Source organism: Tiliqua scincoides, chromosome 1, assembly GCF_035046505.1.
Source record: "Tiliqua scincoides isolate rTilSci1 chromosome 1, rTilSci1.hap2, whole genome shotgun sequence".
Lineage (NCBI taxonomy): Eukaryota > Metazoa > Chordata > Lepidosauria > Squamata > Scincidae > Tiliqua > Tiliqua scincoides.
The window spans coordinates 81904400-81924372 of NC_089821.1; the positions used below are offsets into that span (position 1 = coordinate 81904400).

General features: G+C 43.3%; 1 protein-coding gene across 1 annotated transcript in view; it reads left to right on the forward strand.

Annotated features, from left to right (window-relative positions):
• PARP14 (poly(ADP-ribose) polymerase family member 14) overlaps positions 1 to 14808 on the forward strand; it is a 32713-nt gene extending 17905 nt beyond the window's left edge. The window contains exons 9-17 of the mRNA XM_066611847.1: positions 1156 to 1231; positions 4104 to 4253; positions 4522 to 4584; positions 7035 to 7202; positions 8728 to 8934; positions 9047 to 9667; positions 10645 to 10790; positions 12722 to 12896; positions 13607 to 14808. Of these exons, the coding sequence (XP_066467944.1) occupies positions 1156 to 1231; positions 4104 to 4253; positions 4522 to 4584; positions 7035 to 7202; positions 8728 to 8934; positions 9047 to 9667; positions 10645 to 10790; positions 12722 to 12896; positions 13607 to 13893 (1893 nt within the window). The 3' untranslated portion in view covers positions 13894 to 14808. The remainder of the gene's footprint in view (positions 1 to 1155; positions 1232 to 4103; positions 4254 to 4521; positions 4585 to 7034; positions 7203 to 8727; positions 8935 to 9046; positions 9668 to 10644; positions 10791 to 12721; positions 12897 to 13606) is intronic.
• The last annotated feature ends 5165 nt before the right edge of the window (positions 14809 to 19973 follow it).

Sequence of the window (19973 nt, forward strand, 5' to 3'; positions counted from 1 at the left end):
GTGATAATTTGACTTCTGCTAATGGAACATGCTTTAGCAAAGAATTTTGGTGTCTCACATGGGCCCAATTCAGATAATCCAAACAAAGCACAGTTTGTTAAACCATGAGTGACACAGTCAACTTGTGCATGCTTTCTTTGCCTTCCTCTTTCCTAGTCCCCCTCATGTGCCTGGCTACCTGGTTTCTTAAATGACTGTTTCCTGTGAGATCTAAACTGGAAAACTGTGGTTTAAGTAATTCCAGCAAGGCAAAATATCAAGCCACAGTTTAATCCTGGTTTGATAACCTGGTTTCTTTGTATTTTACATTTGATGTTACAGGAAACCCCTGTTTAACAATTCAGCAAGTGTTAAGTTAGCTGGGTACACAGGGGGAGGAGGGTATGCGTAAGCTTATAGGCTCATTTGTGATCCAACAGACTATGATTTATCTGAACAGAGGTGGTAAGTTCAAAACAATGCTTGGCAAAGGCTGGTCAGGGATCCACTCTTGTATGTACTTTTCTACTTGGGAGGATTATGAAAAACTTAAACCAGAAAAGAGCCTTACAGTTTAGGATTAAGCTTGAAAGTTGTGGAATTGCATGCATTTTTAGTTGTGAATTAGTCTCACTGAAATTAGAAGGAATTATATGTAGGTAAGCATAAATAGGATTGAACTGTTTGCACTCTGTGGGGATAAATAATTATCCCTCCCTGAGTTCATGGTACTAAATTGGAAGCATTGTTGCTTGCAGTCCCATCCATGAATGTACCTCAGAACATACACTCATTTGCCAGGGATACTGTACTTTGGAATCAACTGGTTAGAGCAGGATAAGAAAAGCATATAACAAGGCGACGAAGTGATGAGCATCATGGGAAATGCCAGTTCTCTTAAGCCTAACATGTTCTCCTAGAAGCTGTTGTGTATCTCCAGGCAGAGCTGCAGCTGCGAAAGTTCTGCCCAAGAACAAGGCCTAAACAGGAATGCTTTCTCTTCCCTAGTCTGCTAATGGATAGAAGTGTGGTGATCTTCTGGGATGAAGATACCTTCAGTGTGCAAGGAGGCTTCACATCTCAAGGCCTTTGCTCTTTTCACAGAGCAGTTCCAGTATGCTCCTGTTCTTTGTTAGCATCTCTCTGTCTTGTGTGTAACTTTGATTTTCTTTCCAGGCATTCGCAGAAGTATTTGAAACTTTGTCTGACGGAAATTCCAAGGCTGAGCCACTGAATGATGAACAAAATACAGGCAAGTTAGCTTGTTCAGTTTGCAGCCCAATTTTTTCTTTTTAATCCTCTTTATTTTGAATTCCTGAGGGATAGCATGTTGGGGCAACATCTCTCGTAATGTGGAATACTTGCAGCCCAATCCTATCATATGGCTGCATCATCGGAACTCCAACGATGCAGCCATGGGATAGGTTTGGGCTACAAGTCACAAGAAGTGATGTGCCCAAGAGTGTAACCTGGCTGTCACTGCAAATGATGGCTGGTGGTGGCTGGACGATAGCAGTACCATGGGAGCCCTGGCATGGTAACCTGGCATGGGGGCAAAGGGTGGGCACAGGACTGGGATGGGATGGGGTGTGTCAATGATGGGAAGGAAGCAGTTACAAGTGACAACAGCTCTGCCAATACCCTATCTCCCTTCCTGGCCTCAATTCACCTAACCAAATCTACTCAGATTTGTGCCAGCAAAATCACTGGTGCAGGTCTGAGTAGACACATCGTGTCAGTAGAAGTTTTCACCAAGGCACGGGAACAAATGTGCCTTTACCTGGAGGACACCTCCAGGGCTGCCCTCCTCCACCCATATTTTGCAGGGAGGATTTTGATAGGATTGGGCTGATAGGGGAGAACATTGCGATAGTTGAACTCCTGGTGTGCTCCACCTTTCCTTCCTTTTATTTTTTAGTTTTATTTTAAGAGTTTACACCACACCTTTCCAGAAGTTATATTTTCCTGATCAAAACTGCTCCAAAGCTATTTAGCATGGGGTAACAGCTGCCATCCACTTCAACACCATGGTCAAAATTTGAACCGCCTCCTTGTAGCTGCCATTAATTTCTTGAATTTTTAAAGGCAGAGATCCCATTCATAGATCTCCTGAATCATGTCTAGTTTGGCCCTGAGTTGGTTATACCGGTTTATTTTATATCTTAAAATAAACAAATGAACTGTGGCATAATATTATGTGCGTGCCTATGTCCTCTTTACTTTGGAATTAAATATATGGTTTGTAATATCCTTGGGGCACAATCCTATCTTGCGCTTGAACAGGCAAGCGGCTCAGCCAGAGGCAAGGGGTAAGGGCTGCTGGCCCCTATCGGTCTCCTCTTGAAGTGGCACAAGTCTGAGGAGAGCGGAGTGGCTCAAAGCCGCTCTGTTCTCCCTGGGAATGGGGGTTGGGATCCGGTATAACTACTCCTGTGTCGGATCCCATAACTGCTGGATCCCAGTCCCACCTCCTGCTCCCCACCCATCCCCGAGGCCACTCATTGCCTGCCCTCCCCCCACCCAGGAACGTCTCCTCCCTGCCTCCCCCAGCCTACCTTTCCTCCTTGCGTCAGCCGAGGAAGGCCGACGCAAACCAAGCAGTGGAAGCTGGCGCGGAGGCTTGCGTTGGCCTAGGCAGGCCAGGGCTTCTCTGAATTCTGTGACCCTCCTGGGCCAGCACAGGGATTTGCACTGGCCCAAGTGAAGGGAAGGATAGCATCCTAAGTGTATTAACATTGTGAACTGATTTGATGATTTTAACCAAAAAATGGGATACAAATGTATAAAACAATATAGCATAATATACAGCTAAATCCACTGCACCTCCCCACACAGCAATGAAGCAGTGTCAACGCAGTGTCCACTGAATCTCACGGGGGAGTTTTGACTTGGGAGGCCTCCTCGGGCTTAGAGAACATTTATTTCCTTGCACTGGGGTAAGCCCTCTTGGCCCAGAGTGTCATCTTGGACCTGCATTGGTGATACTGCTGGCACAAGTCTGTGTTGACCCATGAAGGCAAATCAGGCCCAGGAAGGAGGTCACGATTCGGCAGTTTGTGCTGCTACCGAACCCAACCCCTTCCTAGGCCTGATCCACCCTCCTCCCTGCCCCATCACCACTCCTGTTCCATCCACTCCTGACCCTATTTTGCCCCACCCCCGCTTCCCTCCTGGCCCCTGTACAGCCTTACCTGAGGTCACAGGCATACAGTGTTCATTGCAGTGCAGACCTGAGCACTTGGCCAGGCCGTGCTTTCCAGCATTGTCACATTTGCAACAGCTGGATAGTATGTTATGCCAGCAGAACATGTGTTCCACCACCATCATGCCCTTAGGATAACGCCAATAGACCCAAAAGGATATAGAGGATAAAGTTTATACGTGGGGTGGCCAAATGGCTGGGAAATGCAAATGTTAGTAGTAGGTCTATTCCCTTTTTATGCAGAGCCAGATGTGGGAAAGGTGCCTCTTCATTGTGGGAAAGGTGCCTCTTCATTGTGTCAATCGCAGCACAGATACATTGCTTTGAGCTGTAACTCTTGTGTTCGTAGCTATTAATCTTATACACAAAATACTATAAATCAGCGTCTCCAAACTATGGGTCAGGAGTCAGGAAATGTGGGTTGCAACTTGATTTTTGGTGGGTCACCAAAGGGTGATAGAGAGATCAAATAACTAATTGCAGCAAGCCCTGAGACTGTTCAAAAATCATATACTGTAGCACTAATTACCCTGCAAAAAACTCAATTCCTACAGTGTAAAGATAGCTGCTAACTGCCCTGCAAGGAGCTGAGCTCTTGTAGTTTGCAAGCATGTGTATGTATAGAGAGAGAAATGTTTCAGGGTCTTTTTTTTGGTTAATATTACTTATAAATAAATAAAATTTTTTTCTAGATTTCCTTCTTTTAAAGCCTGGTAAACCTAAGTGGGTCTCGAAAGAGTGTCATTTTAGAAAGTTCACTGATGAAAATAATAAACTACTGGAGTACAAAAGAATATTTTCATTTATAGGCCCTGAAATAATGATTTAATTGTTAGACATGTCTGTATGTTAACATAAATCTTACTTTCATCAAGAGCTTAGTTCTTTAGTGTAACCATCCTTTTTCTTTTCTTGCTTACAGGATTCTTTGGACCTGTTTCCACCCCAGTTTTGGGAGTTCATGAAATGCAGATTGGATCAGTTAAATTCCACGTATTGACAGGAGATATTACAAAAGAAAATACCGACATTATTGTAAATGTTACAAACAACACATTTGATGCCAAATCAGGTGCTGAACTTCATCAGCTGTCCTATTGATTTGAATCTAAATTAGTGAATTAGTTATTGGAAATGGGAAAAACATTTTGACGTATTTGATTTTTGTGAGTGAGATGTCCATTGAGAGAGATGTGAAATGGGATTTGTGCTTGGTTTTTCTCATATCCAAGGCCAACATTCACCATACCACACTAGCTCACACTCTTTTAGTACACATTTTCACAAGAGACATTACTTAAATTAATGCGCCTGTTTTTGTTTTTGTTTTGTTTTTGAAGGTGTCTCCAAAGCTATTTTGGAAGGTGGTGGACCCCAAGTTGAAATGGAATGTGCAGCTCTTGGTATGAGAGAAGTGGTCCAGTTCTGTGAGATTGTAGCTGTGCTTTTCTTTCTCTAAAAGGGGGAGCAATTCCTATGTCATTACAAATGTTGGCTGTAGGTAACTTTGGGCCCAATTCTATCCAACTTTCCAGCGCCAGTACTGCCCTGAGGAAAGGGAATAAACCTTCTGTTACCTGGAGAAGGCCTCTATGACTGCCCTCCTACCATAGGATGCAGCGTATAACCCATGAGCGCAGCTGCACCAGTGCTGGAAACTTGTATAGGATTTTTCCCTGTGTTGATCCATAACTTGTTGGACCATAAGAAAAAAATCCTGAAGACACGATCTGTTAATACCTTTATTAGGACCAACCGAAAGGACACAAAATCTTAAGAAGGCTGTCAGTTAACATTCAGACAGATGCAGAAAAATTAAGGAAAGCAAAACAAAATGGACTGGGGAAGTGAAATGACCTTAGAAGATCTGCATTTTATGAGAGTTTTATAACGGAGTCAGGAAGGTTATTGTAGTCATGCCGATTGGTCACATTTGGTGCTAAACATCTCAGCATGTTTTCATAGCATCTGGGATGAGGATGACTCCATAAAGGCTGCACCTCCATTATTAGAAACGTTGATTATTTTCTGATCAGCTAATATGATGAGGAATATTGACTGGGTGGACTCTCATGCTAAGAAGTTGCACTGGGAAGGATTTGGAGTTTATCAGTGCAGTGATGTGTATCCCTGTGGCTGCTTATCCTACATAAGATTAGGGAACAGAGGCATATACCCAGGGAGGAAAATGGAAAGTTATGGTCGCCTGGCTAGCAAGAGGAGCAGAATTGCATTGCTCCTGCATGATATTTCAAAAGAGAAGGTATTTACAGTGCAGTCCTGGGCAAGTCTTCTCAGAAGTAAGCTCCGTTGAGTTCACTGGGATCTACACTCGAGAATGTGTGTATAGCAGTGATTTCCAAACTTTTTAGTACTGGGACCCAGTTTTTAAAATGTTCTGTTGGGACCAATCTAGCTTTATTAGACTAAAACAAAAAAATTTTTTTTTGTTTCACTTTATCAGCTGCTCAAGCCTGTTCTGATTCTTTTTACTATGGTAGGGGGCAGTTTCTGGAGCATTAGAGCTCCACATTCATCAGATTTAGACCATTTTGAAGGCTTTGTTTTCCCCTTTGCCTGGTCTTCGTTAAGAGCTGAGACACGTTTGACTAATGCGTAAACATGTACATGTGACTGAGTTGCGCTTTCCTTAGGGCTTAATACATTTTCTTTGTCAGCTTGGAGAGGGAGAACTTTCTTCTTGAGAGTTTTTTGGGGCCTGTGTTCATCAGACTGGGACCATTCTGGTGATGTTGCCTGCCCTTCAACGTGGACATGTGCATATCAGGCACATATGCCTGCTCACTAGTAAATGCACATGTGCTGCTCCTTTCTGTTTCCTTAGCGTCCAATACATCTTTTTGTCAGCTATCATGACCCACTTGCCAGTTTCATGACCCACTGTTGGGTCCCAACCCACAGTTTGGGAACCACTGATATACAGGATTCCAACCTTGGTTTGCACTTTATATTTTGTTCCTATTTTGGCATTTTACTTGTTCTCTGTGTTGCCCATTTATTTGAAGAGAAAAGCAGGATATAAGTCAAATAAATATATATAATCCATCTTGCTTATTTGTCAATGGAGAGCTGAAAGTGTAGGAGGCTCAACAGCCTGCACCCCTCCCCACACCCCTATTGTGAAACTACTGTTTAACCTGTCTTCAGAAACATCAAGGTTCTTTTTGCTTCCAAGTGTCTCCAGAACTCAATGTGAAAGGACTCCATATGATCTCCAGTAGGTTTAGAGGAAGAGCAGGAGCAGTCTCACTTGGTGCTTAATTGTAGAACGTATCAAAAGTCATACATCTGTCCAGCCTTCTCCAACACCTAGCACAAACTAAGAGGTAGTTCAGGCGAACTGAAATAGATCTCCTCCCTGAGTATTTTGTGCATGCAACAGAATGCAAGTGGTTGATCTGCCTCCCACCCACATTGAAATATCCAGCTTGTTCTCTACGATAGGATGAGGGAAGGAAAGAGGAAGGGGAAGGGGTTAGATCTCTCTTTTAGGATGGATATTTAGTATGGCTCTGACAGAGAGGGGAAGGGGCAAAGTACCCTGCATGTTGCAGCTCTGTCAGTCCTTACTGTTGTGACATCCCCCCCCCCAGCTGTGCTACTGATATACAGGCAGGTGGTTGCTGGTCAGATATATGACCACTACCTCAAGCCTGGTGACCACATTTGCCAATTTCAGAATGTATGTAGTATAATGTATACCATGACTAATGTCATGCTGTAATTGCTATTTGTTAGGCACACTGTTGTCAGTTGTGATTTGCACCACATAGAAATTTCAGCTTGCATTGATAAAGATTGGATCTGCAAGTTGTCCTCTTCTGTTTTCTAGCTGTGCAGGCTCACAGTGGATATATAACTACACAAGGTGGCAATCTGCTTTGCAAGAAAATTATCCACCTTGCTGCCAACTCTGATATTCCAGCTCAGGTCTCCCAAGTGCTCCAGGAGTGTGAACTGAAGAAGCACACATCTGTGGCCTTCCCTGCAATTGGAACAGGTTTGCATTTTCACCGGAGAATAAGATTTTCAACAAGAATTGAGGGTCTAAACCAGGGGTGCTCACTTTTTTGGCTCGAGAGCTACTTTGAAAGCCAGCAAGGCCCGGAGATCTACCAGAGTTCTTTTTACAATGTTCGCGCCATCATAACATATAACATTTATGTGTACAATGTATGTTGGTGTACCTTGAGCCCCACTGAGTATAACAGGACTTACTCCTGAGTAGACATGCCTAGGATTAGGCTGTGAGGCTGCAATCCTAGCCACACTTACCTGGGAGTAAGCCCCATTGAGTACAATGGGCCTTACTCCCTGCGTTTCCTCCCAGAGGCACCTGAAGGGGGGGGTCGGCACTCCGCGATCTACTCATTTTGCCTCGTGATCTACAGGTAGATCGTGATCCACCTATTGAGCACCCCTGGTCTAAACTCTACAGACAGTGGTTTCTTGGTAGGAAAAAAAGGGACAAGGGGATAAGCCAAAAACTTTGACTCTGGGCTGTTGGCATACTTTTCAGTCAGTAGAGGTGTCGCCTTCAGCCTAGAGAAAGGTCTTTTACATCAAATTATAGGGAGTAAGTTTACTTGGGGGTCCTACGAGCAGATGCTGGACACAGTCCTCTTCTCAGCTGTTTTGCTCACATTTTCTCTCAGTAGACAAAATGTTATTTTTCACTGCTGGTTGACTCAGGTCTTGCCAAGTCTCATAAGCTTCAGATAAAAAGTCCACCAGGCTATAATTTCTTCTGTTGGGATAGCTGACATTGTCTCCAAGATCTGCCAATCCCAAATGGGGAAAACTGCCCTAAAAAATTCCACATGTTATTTCTCTGAGATAACGTTCTTCACACCTCTTCTCAAGTCTAATGCATTTTTTTTTTTCAAAATGAAATTGGAAATCCTTAGTATCTAATGCTTTAAAGTAGCCAGAGATTCCTCTTAAACTGTACATGTTCTTTGCATGCACATATATAGCCTGCATTTCTTTTCAGGTTTTTAAAGCTTCTTTGTTTTCCTAGCTAAGTACTGATGATCCAACTCTCTCAACATTCCAAGGTCACATCAAACTTTTACAAATGTTGGCTGTTCGTCCAACTTCTTCCTATCAAGTGCAGCTATAATATGAGTATAGCTGATGTTTTTCATAGCTGCGCTTGACAGTCTTTACACTTTCATTTTGTAGTTCTAATCTGAAGGACGTTCTAGAGAAAAAGTTTGAGGCTGCTCAATGTGGAGAAGTTCTGTTATGATCAGTAGGTGACTAGACTACTGATTTTAGAATTACAGCTTCACACACAAATAGGAAGAAATGTCAGCAAGCCCTAGGAACAGTCATTCATAATGTTCTGATGCCAGTTTCTCAGTCTTATTCTCCTTTTGCATTAATTTTTCTACATTAAAGAAGAGTACAAGGGATGATAAGTTGTAAGTGTTTTAAGTAGTGAACAATATTGTATTTTAAATAAGATCATATTTGTATATATGAGATGCATTGATTTTTCTATGCTGCTTGAATTTTTACAGGTCAGGCAGGAAAGGCTCCAGAAAATGTAGCCAATGAGATGATTGATGCCACTGCTGACTTTGTCAGAAAAAAATCACCCCAGCATTTAAAAATGGTTAAAATAGTCATTTTTCAGCCACACATGTCGAATGCCTTTTATGCATCTATGAAAAAGAGAGAAGGTGTTGCACTGCCCACCTCCAGATCATACTTTTCTCGGTTTAAAAGTAAGTGCAACATTTCAATTCTTTATGTTCATGGCAACATTCCTTAGTTGTGTGCATTGGTGTCTTTTTTTATTTACAATTTTCTTTTAAGGAATTTGTCTTTTCCTTGCAGCAAGTGTCTTTTCCATTTACGAGCAAATCACTGGTAAAAAACCTCCCAAAAAGGAACGCCTGTTGATTGTGGAAAAGAAGACTGAGGTTGCAGTGTTTGAAATCTGTGGCAAAACCAAAGCAAATGTGGAAGGTGCTGAGAAATGGCTAAAAGAACTGATTCTCGGGGAACAGACAGAAAAACATTTCCAGGATGTGGTGATTGAAATGTTTGATGAAGCTGAAATCCAGAAGCTGAATGATCTCCAGAGAAGACTACATATTGCCATTCACCTGGAGAAGGAAAAATCTCCTCCTCTCATTCTAGTGTCTGGCATTCCTCGGGATGTCATGGATGCCTATACAGAAATTCAGAAGCTGATTGACACAGTGAAGCATGATCAGGAAGAGAAATTCAAGGCACAACTCATTCAAAAACTGGTTGAATGGCAGTTCCAATCAAATGGGGATAACTTCATACCTTTTGATATGCTAACCAATCTCCATTTAGAGGAGGGTAAAATCAATAATGAGAAACATGTGGACATCCAGTTTCAAGGAAAGAAGTATCAGGCAAACATTAAAAAGATGTGTGCTACAGATGACCAAAAAAGAAGTGTAAAAATTAAGCGTGTTGAAAAAGGTAATGAAAGCTGGACTGATCTGGGTTTTAATTAGTTATTGGGTGCCTCTGGTAAGCGCCTGTGTGATGCTGCCAATTTTGTGGGAGTCAATTTTGTGTTTGCAGTGGTGAAGGAAAGGTACCTGTTGCTTGAAAGTTCTATTGGAGATAAATTACTGGGAAGATTTCTTGTGTAAGTCCCCCTGGAAAGAATGGGCTTGCCCAGGAGAACATCCTGATATATTGTGCCCATTTTCTTTACCATTTCTTAACAAATTCCAGAGCTAAGTCCAAAACACAAGTTCTGGGACTTGGGGCCTAATCCTAAATGATGCACACTGCCACAAATGTGCCATAAGGTATGCCTGCAGCAGTTGGCACCAGCCCAGCACCGGAGCAGGCTTGGTGTGACCCTGCACTGGGACTGTGCCGGTCAGAAACCATCTGAACACCGCCCAGCGCGACATGGGGCTTCTTCGTGGCCAGATCCCTCCCAGCCTGACATGGGACTTCTCTACACTGGCTGTTTAGCCACTGTAGAGTTGAGTAGCCCCATTGCGGGGCCACTTCCCTTTCTTGGGGGGAGGGGGTGAATGTCTTCTTCCCCCAAGGAGACATTGAGAACCACCTATGGCTGCCTGATGTCCATAGGATGCGGTGACAGCCATTTTGGCACTGCTGCAGCCCTAGGTGCTGAGCAGCTCAGAATTGGGCTGCCAGTTCAGTTCTCTTTGCTGCCTCCCTCTGGTCCTAATCACTGCCCTTTTCCCATGTTTGTGTCATTTTTAAAAAGCATTGTTGCCAAACACAGAGTGGAGGTCAGAATACCCTTGGAAGGCATCAAGGGTAGTAGCAGACACCAGCCCATGTGCAACTTCTATAGCAAAAATGGAAGTGCGACTGTTGCCTCCATAGCTCAAATCCTCAAGTTCTAATAATCTAAAATCTCGTTCTTGTTTTGTAATGGTTTCTGTAATCACAAAAAAATTTTTTTGCAGATAAACTTTTTGAGGGACTCCCTGCAGACTGGGAGGATATGAAGGGAAGCCATGTCAAACTGGTTTTACTACAGCCTACCTCGCAAGAATATCAAGATGTTGATGCAAAATTCAAGAGCACCTGTCCTACACTCAAAATAGAGCAGGTGAAGTACAATAGAGAAAACAACTTTGCAGGCTTGGGATTCAGACATAAGGCAGTGGTTTCCAAACTGTGGGTCGGGGCACACAAGCTGACAAGGAAAATGTATACAGCCTTTTTGAAACCAAAATGGAGCAGCATGTGTACATTTACTCATGAGTAGGCAAACTTGCCTCAGTCCACTTTGAAGGGCAGGCTAAGGGGAATGCTATGCCATCTGAATGGTCCCAGTCCAATGGCTGTAGGCCCCAACAAACTCTTGAGAAAGAAGTGTGTCCCCAAAGCTGACAAAACATATATTTAGCCCTATGCAAAGTGAAACAGATCCACAGGTGTGCATTTACTTGCAAGTAGGTGAACATGCCTTGGTTCTTATTGAAGGCCAGGTGAAAGGGAACAGAAGGCCACCAGAATGGCCCCAATCTGACTAACATGATGCTCAACAAATGCTCCAGAAGGCACTTCTTCCCCCTCTACTATAAATGGGATTAAAAACAAACTGGCTGGTCAAGTGAAACTTTTTTTAAGTCTTGTAAAGCTAGGTGGGCCCAATAGAGTGTCATTTTATAAAGTGGATCCCAGTGCTAAAATATTCAGGAATATTTGGTGTAAGTGTAAGTGACTGAATTCCATGGAAGCTACTGTAAAATAACATGAAACATCATCAAACCTTCAATATTTCATTGTTTGGCATACCAGTAGAATGAAGGCATGTGTGTAGAAAAAATGGAGGCTAGTTCTGAGGCATCTGGTGGGCCACTGTGAGATACAGGAAGCTAGGCTAGATGGATCTTTTACCTGATCCAGCAGGCTTGCAGTTGGACTTCCATCTATTGTGGCACCTGGAAGTCCTGTCTTTCTTAACTTCTGAGTCCTTCCTTACATGTAATTGGTGGCCTCTTTTGGCTCAATCCTACTTGGGTGGGTGATGGTGGTGTGCCTCTTTTCCTGGGTTGACTGCCCTGAAGCAGTCAGCACCAGTCATCAAATGCACTTCAGCAGCATGAGAAGCTGCTGTCCATCAAATTGTCTTTAACTTGTGTATTGCTTCCTGCTTCTTCTGGTTTAGCACTAAACCAGATAAGTGGACTGCGCAATCCTTCCCTGAAGACATGCCCCAAATAGTCACCAGGGCAAGCGGGTGAAATTTTGACAACATTATGCATCTTTTTCATAATGAAACTGGGTAGGAACAAAAAGGCATGGAGTACAGCAAGTTCATTGCTGAACTTGGGACAGAATTACATTTCTGCCTACATTATAGCTAAATAATAGGCATACAGGGGCAAGGTTAATTTTCAGGGATAACCCACAAGAAGCCATGGGTTACAAGTCATGGTAGGTATGTGCAAGCTTCTGGTTTTAGAGGTAGGCTACCTCAGATTGCCAGATGCAGGTGAGGACACCAGGGTGCAGGTTGTGTCTTGTCTTGTGTGCTCCCTGAAGCATTTGGTGGGCCACTGTGAGATCCAGGAAGCTGGACTTGATGTGCCTTCGGCCTGATCCAGCAGGGCTCTTCTTAGGTTCTTAAGTTGGAGGTGGGTTTTTCACTCTTGACTCACTTGCCGATTCTCCTCTGCAGCTCTTTTCTGTCCTTCTCCCAGCTGTGCTTATTTCGAGGTTTGGTGCATAGCTGGAGCAAACGATGACAGAATTGTCAGGGAGAAAGTTGTGGGGGAACTGGAAGGCATTCATTCAGCATCATTCTCACACCTATCACTTCTCCACTGAAAATGCACAACATTCGGTTTATTCAGTCATCTTGGGTTTGGGAGCTTGTGTGTATTGAATATCCCAGCAGTATCTGTATCCTACTTGAACAATCTAGTTGTATCTGTAATCCACTAGTAACCATTCTTTTTGCTTTTGGAGCAGATATATATTTTTTTTTCAAAAATGTCTTCCATCACCTTTTTCATACTACCCTTTTAATAGATTGAAAGAGTACAAAACACTTTGCTGTGGCAATCTTATCAAGTCCAGAAGCAGGCAATGGATAAAAAGCATGGCCATGTCAACAATGAAAAGATCCTTTTCCACGGGACTCCTCATTCCACAGTAAAATCAATAAACCAGACTGGTTTCAATCGCAGTTATGCTGGGAAGAATGGTAGGTCAATTAGAAAGCAAGTGTTCTTTTGGTAGAGTCCACTACTGGCTAATAACACAAACACATGATATATGGCCATATCTCTTTTAATGCTATGGATATGTTTTCTGGAAAAGAGTGCTGTGTGAAACAGTACTAAAAGAGGTAATTAAAACGCTGCTCTCATGAAAATGTGTCTACAATACTGTACTTGGAATCTGCTGTGTAATTCACCCCCATGACCATCACTGCTCCTCCATGGCAGCAGTGGAAAATAGTGGAAGGAGCTATTCTCCGCTTGAGTTCCCGAGTTGTGACTCATCCTTGGGAACTACAGGAATCTTTCTGAAGAAGGCATCCAGGGAAGATTGCCTTGCCTGGTAGAAAGGGATTGGTTCTGTGATGGCTAGAATATACCTCTGCCATTGATGCAGAATATTCAAGCTAAGAAATCCTAGCCATAATATGGACCTCTCATTGGCTGAAAGCACTGCTCAGCTGTAGTTTTCTGCCCTGAATTTTTGAATTGTTTTATGAATTTTAATACTTTTCTTTGATGCTCTTTTTCCTGGGTGTAATTTTTACAGTATTCTAATGAAACAGTGTTGTAGAAGCAGCTTTTTAGGAGAGATTACTGTACTTATTCAGATAGTTGACTGTTTCTCAGATCTGATGTGGTGATCCTTCTCATTTGTTTTGTAAGATTTGCTTCTTTTTCTTTTGGGTTTCAGCTGCAGCAATTGGAAATGGAACATACTTTGCTGTTGATGCAAGTTATTCTGCACAGGATGCATATTCTACACCAGACGGCAATGGTAAAAAATATATGTACCTCGCTCGGGTTCTCACTGGAGATTATTGTGTTGGACAACACGGACAGGTTACTCCACCACCCAAAACACCTGGAGGGGTTGACCTTTATGACAGCGTGACTAACAGCATGAAAAATCCATCAATGTTTGTCATATTTCGTGATGCTCAGGCTTACCCAGAATACCTTATTACCTTCCGAAATTAGGCACTCATTTTTACACTAGAAGAAGGCTTTTTCCTGAAGAATCCTATTCTCATATTAAAATACTTTTCTGAACTGATTTTTAATGTCTTATCACTTGAAACCTTGATCCAACTGATGTGACTAGCAAAGACTAAAATAATTTTAGCTAAGAATCTACAGAAAGTGGCTTCTGGTTGCCCTCTGAGGCACAGGCTCAGCATCTATGGATGCAGAGTCTGTGGATAAGGAAGGCCCCCAATATTACTCGAAGGTGCTGTGGCACTTGGATGCAGGGAATAAAACTCCTCTGGAGAAAAGCAGCTTCAGAAGTGGAGGGGGAGTCTACTTAACTGTAGCCACACCTACTTTTCCACTGCAACCTTGCTCTCTGAAGCCACTCTCCCACACCCACCCATTGAGTTCAACTTTAGTCATAAGCCCCATGGGAAAGGGGGACTGGAATTGAACAGAAAAGGGTCAGGCACTGATTACTCCTGGAGATGCTTTTGTCTAGTACAGGGGTTCTCATACTGGTTGTGACCCACCAACCCAAGAAGCTCTGTCTCTGCCCCCTTAAGCGGTGGGGCTGGGCAGGGCAGGACATGACCTCCAGGCTGGTGTTGTTGCTGGGGGCCAAGGATCTTTTTTAAACTTACCCCTTTCTGCAGCCCCCTGCAGGCAGGGGGTGGTAGGGAGCCCTCTGTAGGGCTTCCCATGCCTCTGAACAATGAAAAAATGCAATTGTGACCTACTTTGAGGTTGCAATCATGAAACCGGAAGTGGTTGTGATCACATTTTTTCATTTGTTTTTGGGCATGGGGAGCCCTGCAGAGGGCTCCATAGGGTTCCCTATACACAAACACCCTGGAAGCGGCAAGTTTAAAAAAAGCCCCCTGGTCCCCAACAGTGGCACAGTCCTGGTGACACAGCCATCCCCTGCCAGGACTTACCAGGATTGTCAAACTCCTGCTAGTGTAACACAAGTAACCACTAGGGTTTTATTACACACTATAATAATGTGTGCTGTTTTCCTATTATTGTCTGTGCTTTTTGGCCTACTTGGCTGGAGGAGTCTCAGGAATTGGAAGCTTCACCACTGTGCCTACCATCAATGTTCACTAGATTACAGTGTTCACTTGCAAGAATGCATCTTGTGGTCTCTGTTACTCAAGTCCTTAGTGAGCATCCTGCATACAGTTCTCTATAATTGCGCATCATCAAGTCACACCAGAATAAAGCTCTATTTCCAGTGAAATTTTATAAGTTTTCTTAAATTGATGAATAAATAGATGGGTAATACATGTATCTGTTGTAAGAGTTTTTCATTTCACTTGCTGGAGGGGGATCTCTATCCCCTTCACTTGCTGCTTGATGGTGTAGTGGAAATTGGAAACACCCTTCCATACACCATGGTAGACCATGTTCAGGACTCACATATAGGTAGTTGCCAACTGATCAGACATTTTAGCCAGAATGACATCACCTGCTAATGTCTGCACATGAAACAAACAGACCACTTGGAAGAGTTGCCAATCTCACATTTGGGATGGTAGGACATTTAAGACCAGCAGATTCTTTTGGAGGAGTTGACATTTAAGGCTCTGCCTCTTATGAGAGCATGAATGCATTTGTGTTCTCATGCTTCTTAGAACTACTGTCTCATTTAGATCTACAAGAGGCAAAGAAAGTTGAAGTGACCCTGTGGGAAGGAGAAGCCATTGAGTAGCTTCCTCCTGCCATGCTTCCTTATCCTTTCTTAGTGGCTATTTAGCTGCTAATTAAGCAACATTTAAACAATGGCAGACCATCTCCAGTATGTTTGATTTTCTCCAGAAAGAGAACAGGGCGAACTAAATGCTTTTAAAATGTTTAGAACAAATGCAACAAGATTTATTCTAGTAGTTATTTAAGCTCAGGCTGACAACTGCAACTTGCCAATGCAAAGCGATACTTGTGCTCTTATGCTGCCAGTTTGTCATTGTATTAAATCATTTTATCTTTGGTCTGTTTCACATGGCTTAGTAAAACTTATTTTCAATAAACACTGTGTCATGTCATATATACCAAGGGATGTGCTTTCACTCTCCTGTTTTATTATTCATAAAATATAGAAAAGCATTAGGAAAGCTGAGACATAGGGTGGAGCACAAACTGCTAAGTACTATTGGTTTAAAGCAGGGGTGCCCAAACCCCAGGCCAGGGGCCATTTGCAGCCCATGGGGTCTCCCAATCCAGCCCGGTGGAGAGCCCGAAGACTTGCTGGAGCCCACACTGGCCTGATGCAGCTGCTCTCCACGTGAGGGCAACCATTTGACCTATTGCATGAGCTGCAGGCTGAGGGCTCCCTCCACTGCTTGTATATGTGATGCAGTAGTGGCAGTGAAGGAAAGGCCAGGCTTGCTTTGTGCAAGGCCTTTTATAGGCCTTGAGCTATTGCAAGACTTTCATTCATTCATAAATTAATTTATGGAAATTTATTCAAATTTGAAATGTAAATTTTTCCCAACCCAGTGTCAGAGATGATGTGGCCCTCTTCCCTACTGGAGGAAATTAAAAATAGTTTCCTCTTTGGGAGGGGGGGAAAGCAGAGTAGTTTAAGCAGCAGACCCCCCCCTTTTTGGGTATCACCCCAGGGAACCTCCCTCACCTGGCTGACTGCTAATCAATAAAAAAAGACAAAGAGGCAATGGCTTGTTAAAGTTGCAAAAAAAAGAAGTTATTTACTTACAGTTCAATTGAGTGTAAATATTTACAGCATGTGATTAGGATCAGAGGTTCAGCTATTACTTGGAGATAGCAAGGCCGTAGAGCTGCCTCGCCCTGCATGCCTTGTGCTCAAGATGGCCTAGGCATCAGAGCCCTGGTGTGCACATCTTACCAGGTCAGTGGTCAGAGGACAAAAGGAAGGACTCAGAGGAGAAGGGAAGGACAAAGGGTTAGGGCCACACCCCACAAGGATCACAGAGAACAGGTAGAAAGGTCAGAGTCAGTGGGCCATAGCTTGACCCCTTCTGGACAGCATCCTGTCCCCTCTTGGATAGCAGGTGGAGTTGCACCAACTCCAACACCCCTTCTCAACTCCAGTTGCACGATTCTAGCAGATTCATACTTCCTTGTAGAACTCTGGAATTTATCTCTTGCTAGTGGCTTAGTCAGGATGTCTATCATTTCTTGGGTAGGACAGCAGTCCATCCTGACAAGTTCTCTCTTGATCAAGTCCAACATTCAGCCAGCTCCAACATTCCCAAAAAGTTTGGACACCCCTAGTTTAAAGGTAGAGAAGTTGAGAAAATGCCCACTATGGAAAGGGATACTTGGTACAGGGTGAGTGGGTATTCGCAAGGGTGTTTCCCAGAACTCCGTGGATGCCAGAAATTATGCTAAAAGATATTCATTTAAGAAATGTCCTCTTGCTCAGCAATTTAAAAACAGCCTTGCTTACCTTTGTAATGCACAAGAGTGGTATTAGGCAGACCACCTCTCTCCAGGCACTTAGAAAGGCTTCACTCCAAGGAAAACCACCCCTTCACAAGAAGCTTGGGAAAGAACGCAAAGCAGAGGTGATAATCATTTTTGCTTTGCTTTTTCACCTGGTCCAGGGGAAGGGATGGGTCATTTGCCTTGGAGTGCCTGGAGAGAGAAAGTAACTGCTGCCAGTTCCTCCCTACTACAGTCATATACAAGGCTGTTTTTGAAAAGTACATTGTCTCTATGAGTCCAGGCTATGTAACTTGGTGAATTGTACTTGTAGAACTGGCCTGCTGTCAAAAGGGTCAATAATAGTCCAGTAACAGTTTTAAACTGCACACCTTGTAGTGAAAGTTTCCCTTGTTTAATAATGTTGGCAACCCTTGCCTGAGGCAGCATTCCTGAATTCTGATGCAGTAAAGAAATGTCTCAAAAGGAGGTAATCATTATTTACATCTTTCTTCCTCCCAGGAGCTCAGGACAGCATACATGGTTCTTTCTCCCTCCCTTTTGATCCTCAAGAGAACCTGAGGATTACTGTAAGGTCAGAGTAGATCAAGAGTGACCTGCCCATGGGCCTTCCTAGTCTCTTGACCACTACAACATACTATCTGGGGGCAGCATGCTTTAAAATACCCAAAGGAGGTTAGGAAATGAAAATGGGGGTAGGTTATTGCTAATGATCTTACCAGATTTTTTTGTGTGTTTGTCACAGATACTGATACAACTTCAGAAATATAGTGCTCTGGGGACAGCAGATTATAGAGTGACTTGCATTTCCTTATAAAAAAATATCAGAGCCAAGTTGCAGATCTTCAGAAAGAGAGCAGTTGTAAAAGGTTAAAACCCATTATTCCACACACCCCACACCAATCAGCGACTCACTCCCAGATGCTTTTTGGGAAAAGATATGGAACTAAACACACAATTATGGGCTTACCAAGCAACAGGCAATTTAGAGGTTAAAAAAGCCCCTTTCCCCACAGTGCAAAACAAAATGGGAATCTTGAAACATAATATATTGTATGGAAATACATTTTGTATTTTGAAACAAAATACATTTTCTATGGATACTGCACAGCAGATGGTAGGATGAATTCAGAAATCCTCAGCAACAGGGGCACTCCCTAATCTGTTAAAAAGCAGTTTTCACTTACAGTGAAGTATAATGTTTCTCTTTTCTCCCCCCCCCCACCCCGGGCATGCAAAGCTGCTGCTGTTAAATGGGAACCTGTTGTTGTCAATCAGCCTGGCAAGAATCCCCTGAAGTAATGCTTAGCCAGCTTGCCTGGAATGGGCAGAAAAGGTTAACAAATGTCAGTGACCCAAGAAACTCCTAGAGTTGGAGCATCAGGTGGGGGCCTTCAGGACCCTCATTTACCTAAGCTTAGAATGAAAGGCAGCCAGTTTGGTCAAATGAAGACAGCAGATATGCAAGCTGACTTTGGCTGGGATGGAAGCTAAGGAAAAGGGACAGCCAAGAGACAGGGTACCTTGGCTCTTGGCAAAGCTGCCAGCTGGGAATTGGGTTGCAAGAGTGTACTATCTAGCTCCATCTGCAGATTCGAACCTCTTGTCTGTAAATAAAACAGAACTTATTAAGGACAGGGTAAGACAACAGTGTTCTCTCTTCCAAAGGAATCTGGAACTGAGGGAGTGTGGCAGCCACAGGCACTTTTTACTTCTAGTAGAAATGGGGGACAAGCACATTATAAAACACAAGGAGTTAATGATGGCCATCGGCCCTCATTATCTACACAATTTGTGTTATGGATTAAGAGCCTAGCTGGTGGCTGCTCCTCCTCCACAGAACCATCCCTTTCTGCCAGGGCCTTCTCCCCCACTGTTATGCAGATTTGATTCTTCCTCCCCCTCTCCAGTCTGCATTCCCAGCCACAGTAGGCCAAGAAGAGTTTTACTCCAGGTCACCTTGTGTGTCATCCTATATGCCTTCCCCAGAGATGGCCATGGAGGTAAAATAGTATAATGGAAAAAAACAAAATCCTTTGTTTCAATAAAATGATAGATGCTGTATCTCTATCCTGTTCTGTAAAAATTTCAGTAACCAATTCTAAGAGTGGTAACGCGCAACTGGCACCTGTTTTCTTTCACTCTCAAAACGTCCAAAAGGGCATCAACGGCATGGTTTCAAAGCCACCCATTTCTGGAAAAAGCTCCAGCAACCTCCATTAGTCTCCTAAGAAAGCATCAAATCAAATTTCCAGAGGTAAATTACCAAGCATTAAGTTCATTCTTCGTTACACCTCTGCAGCCTACTAGCATGGTAACCATATCCGATCTCCAAACCCCCAATGCCATAAATCAGTGAAGAACCACATGAGGCACCAGAGTTGCTAGAGCCCAAGCCTATGCATGTTTACTCAGAAGCAAGTCCCATTATAGTCAATGGAGCTTACTCCCAGGCAAATGTGGCTAGGAGTGTGGCCCTAGTCATTTCTTCTCAGACCACAAAGGCCATTCAGTGACCCAACTGAAAAACCCCAGAGGGATGGAGGATAATCAGGATGCATAAACATGCATCTCAGGAGTGCCTGTTCAGAGAAAAGGCACATCACCACACTTCTTTTTCAAGACTATATACATGTACTTAAACAACCATCAATAAGACTCAG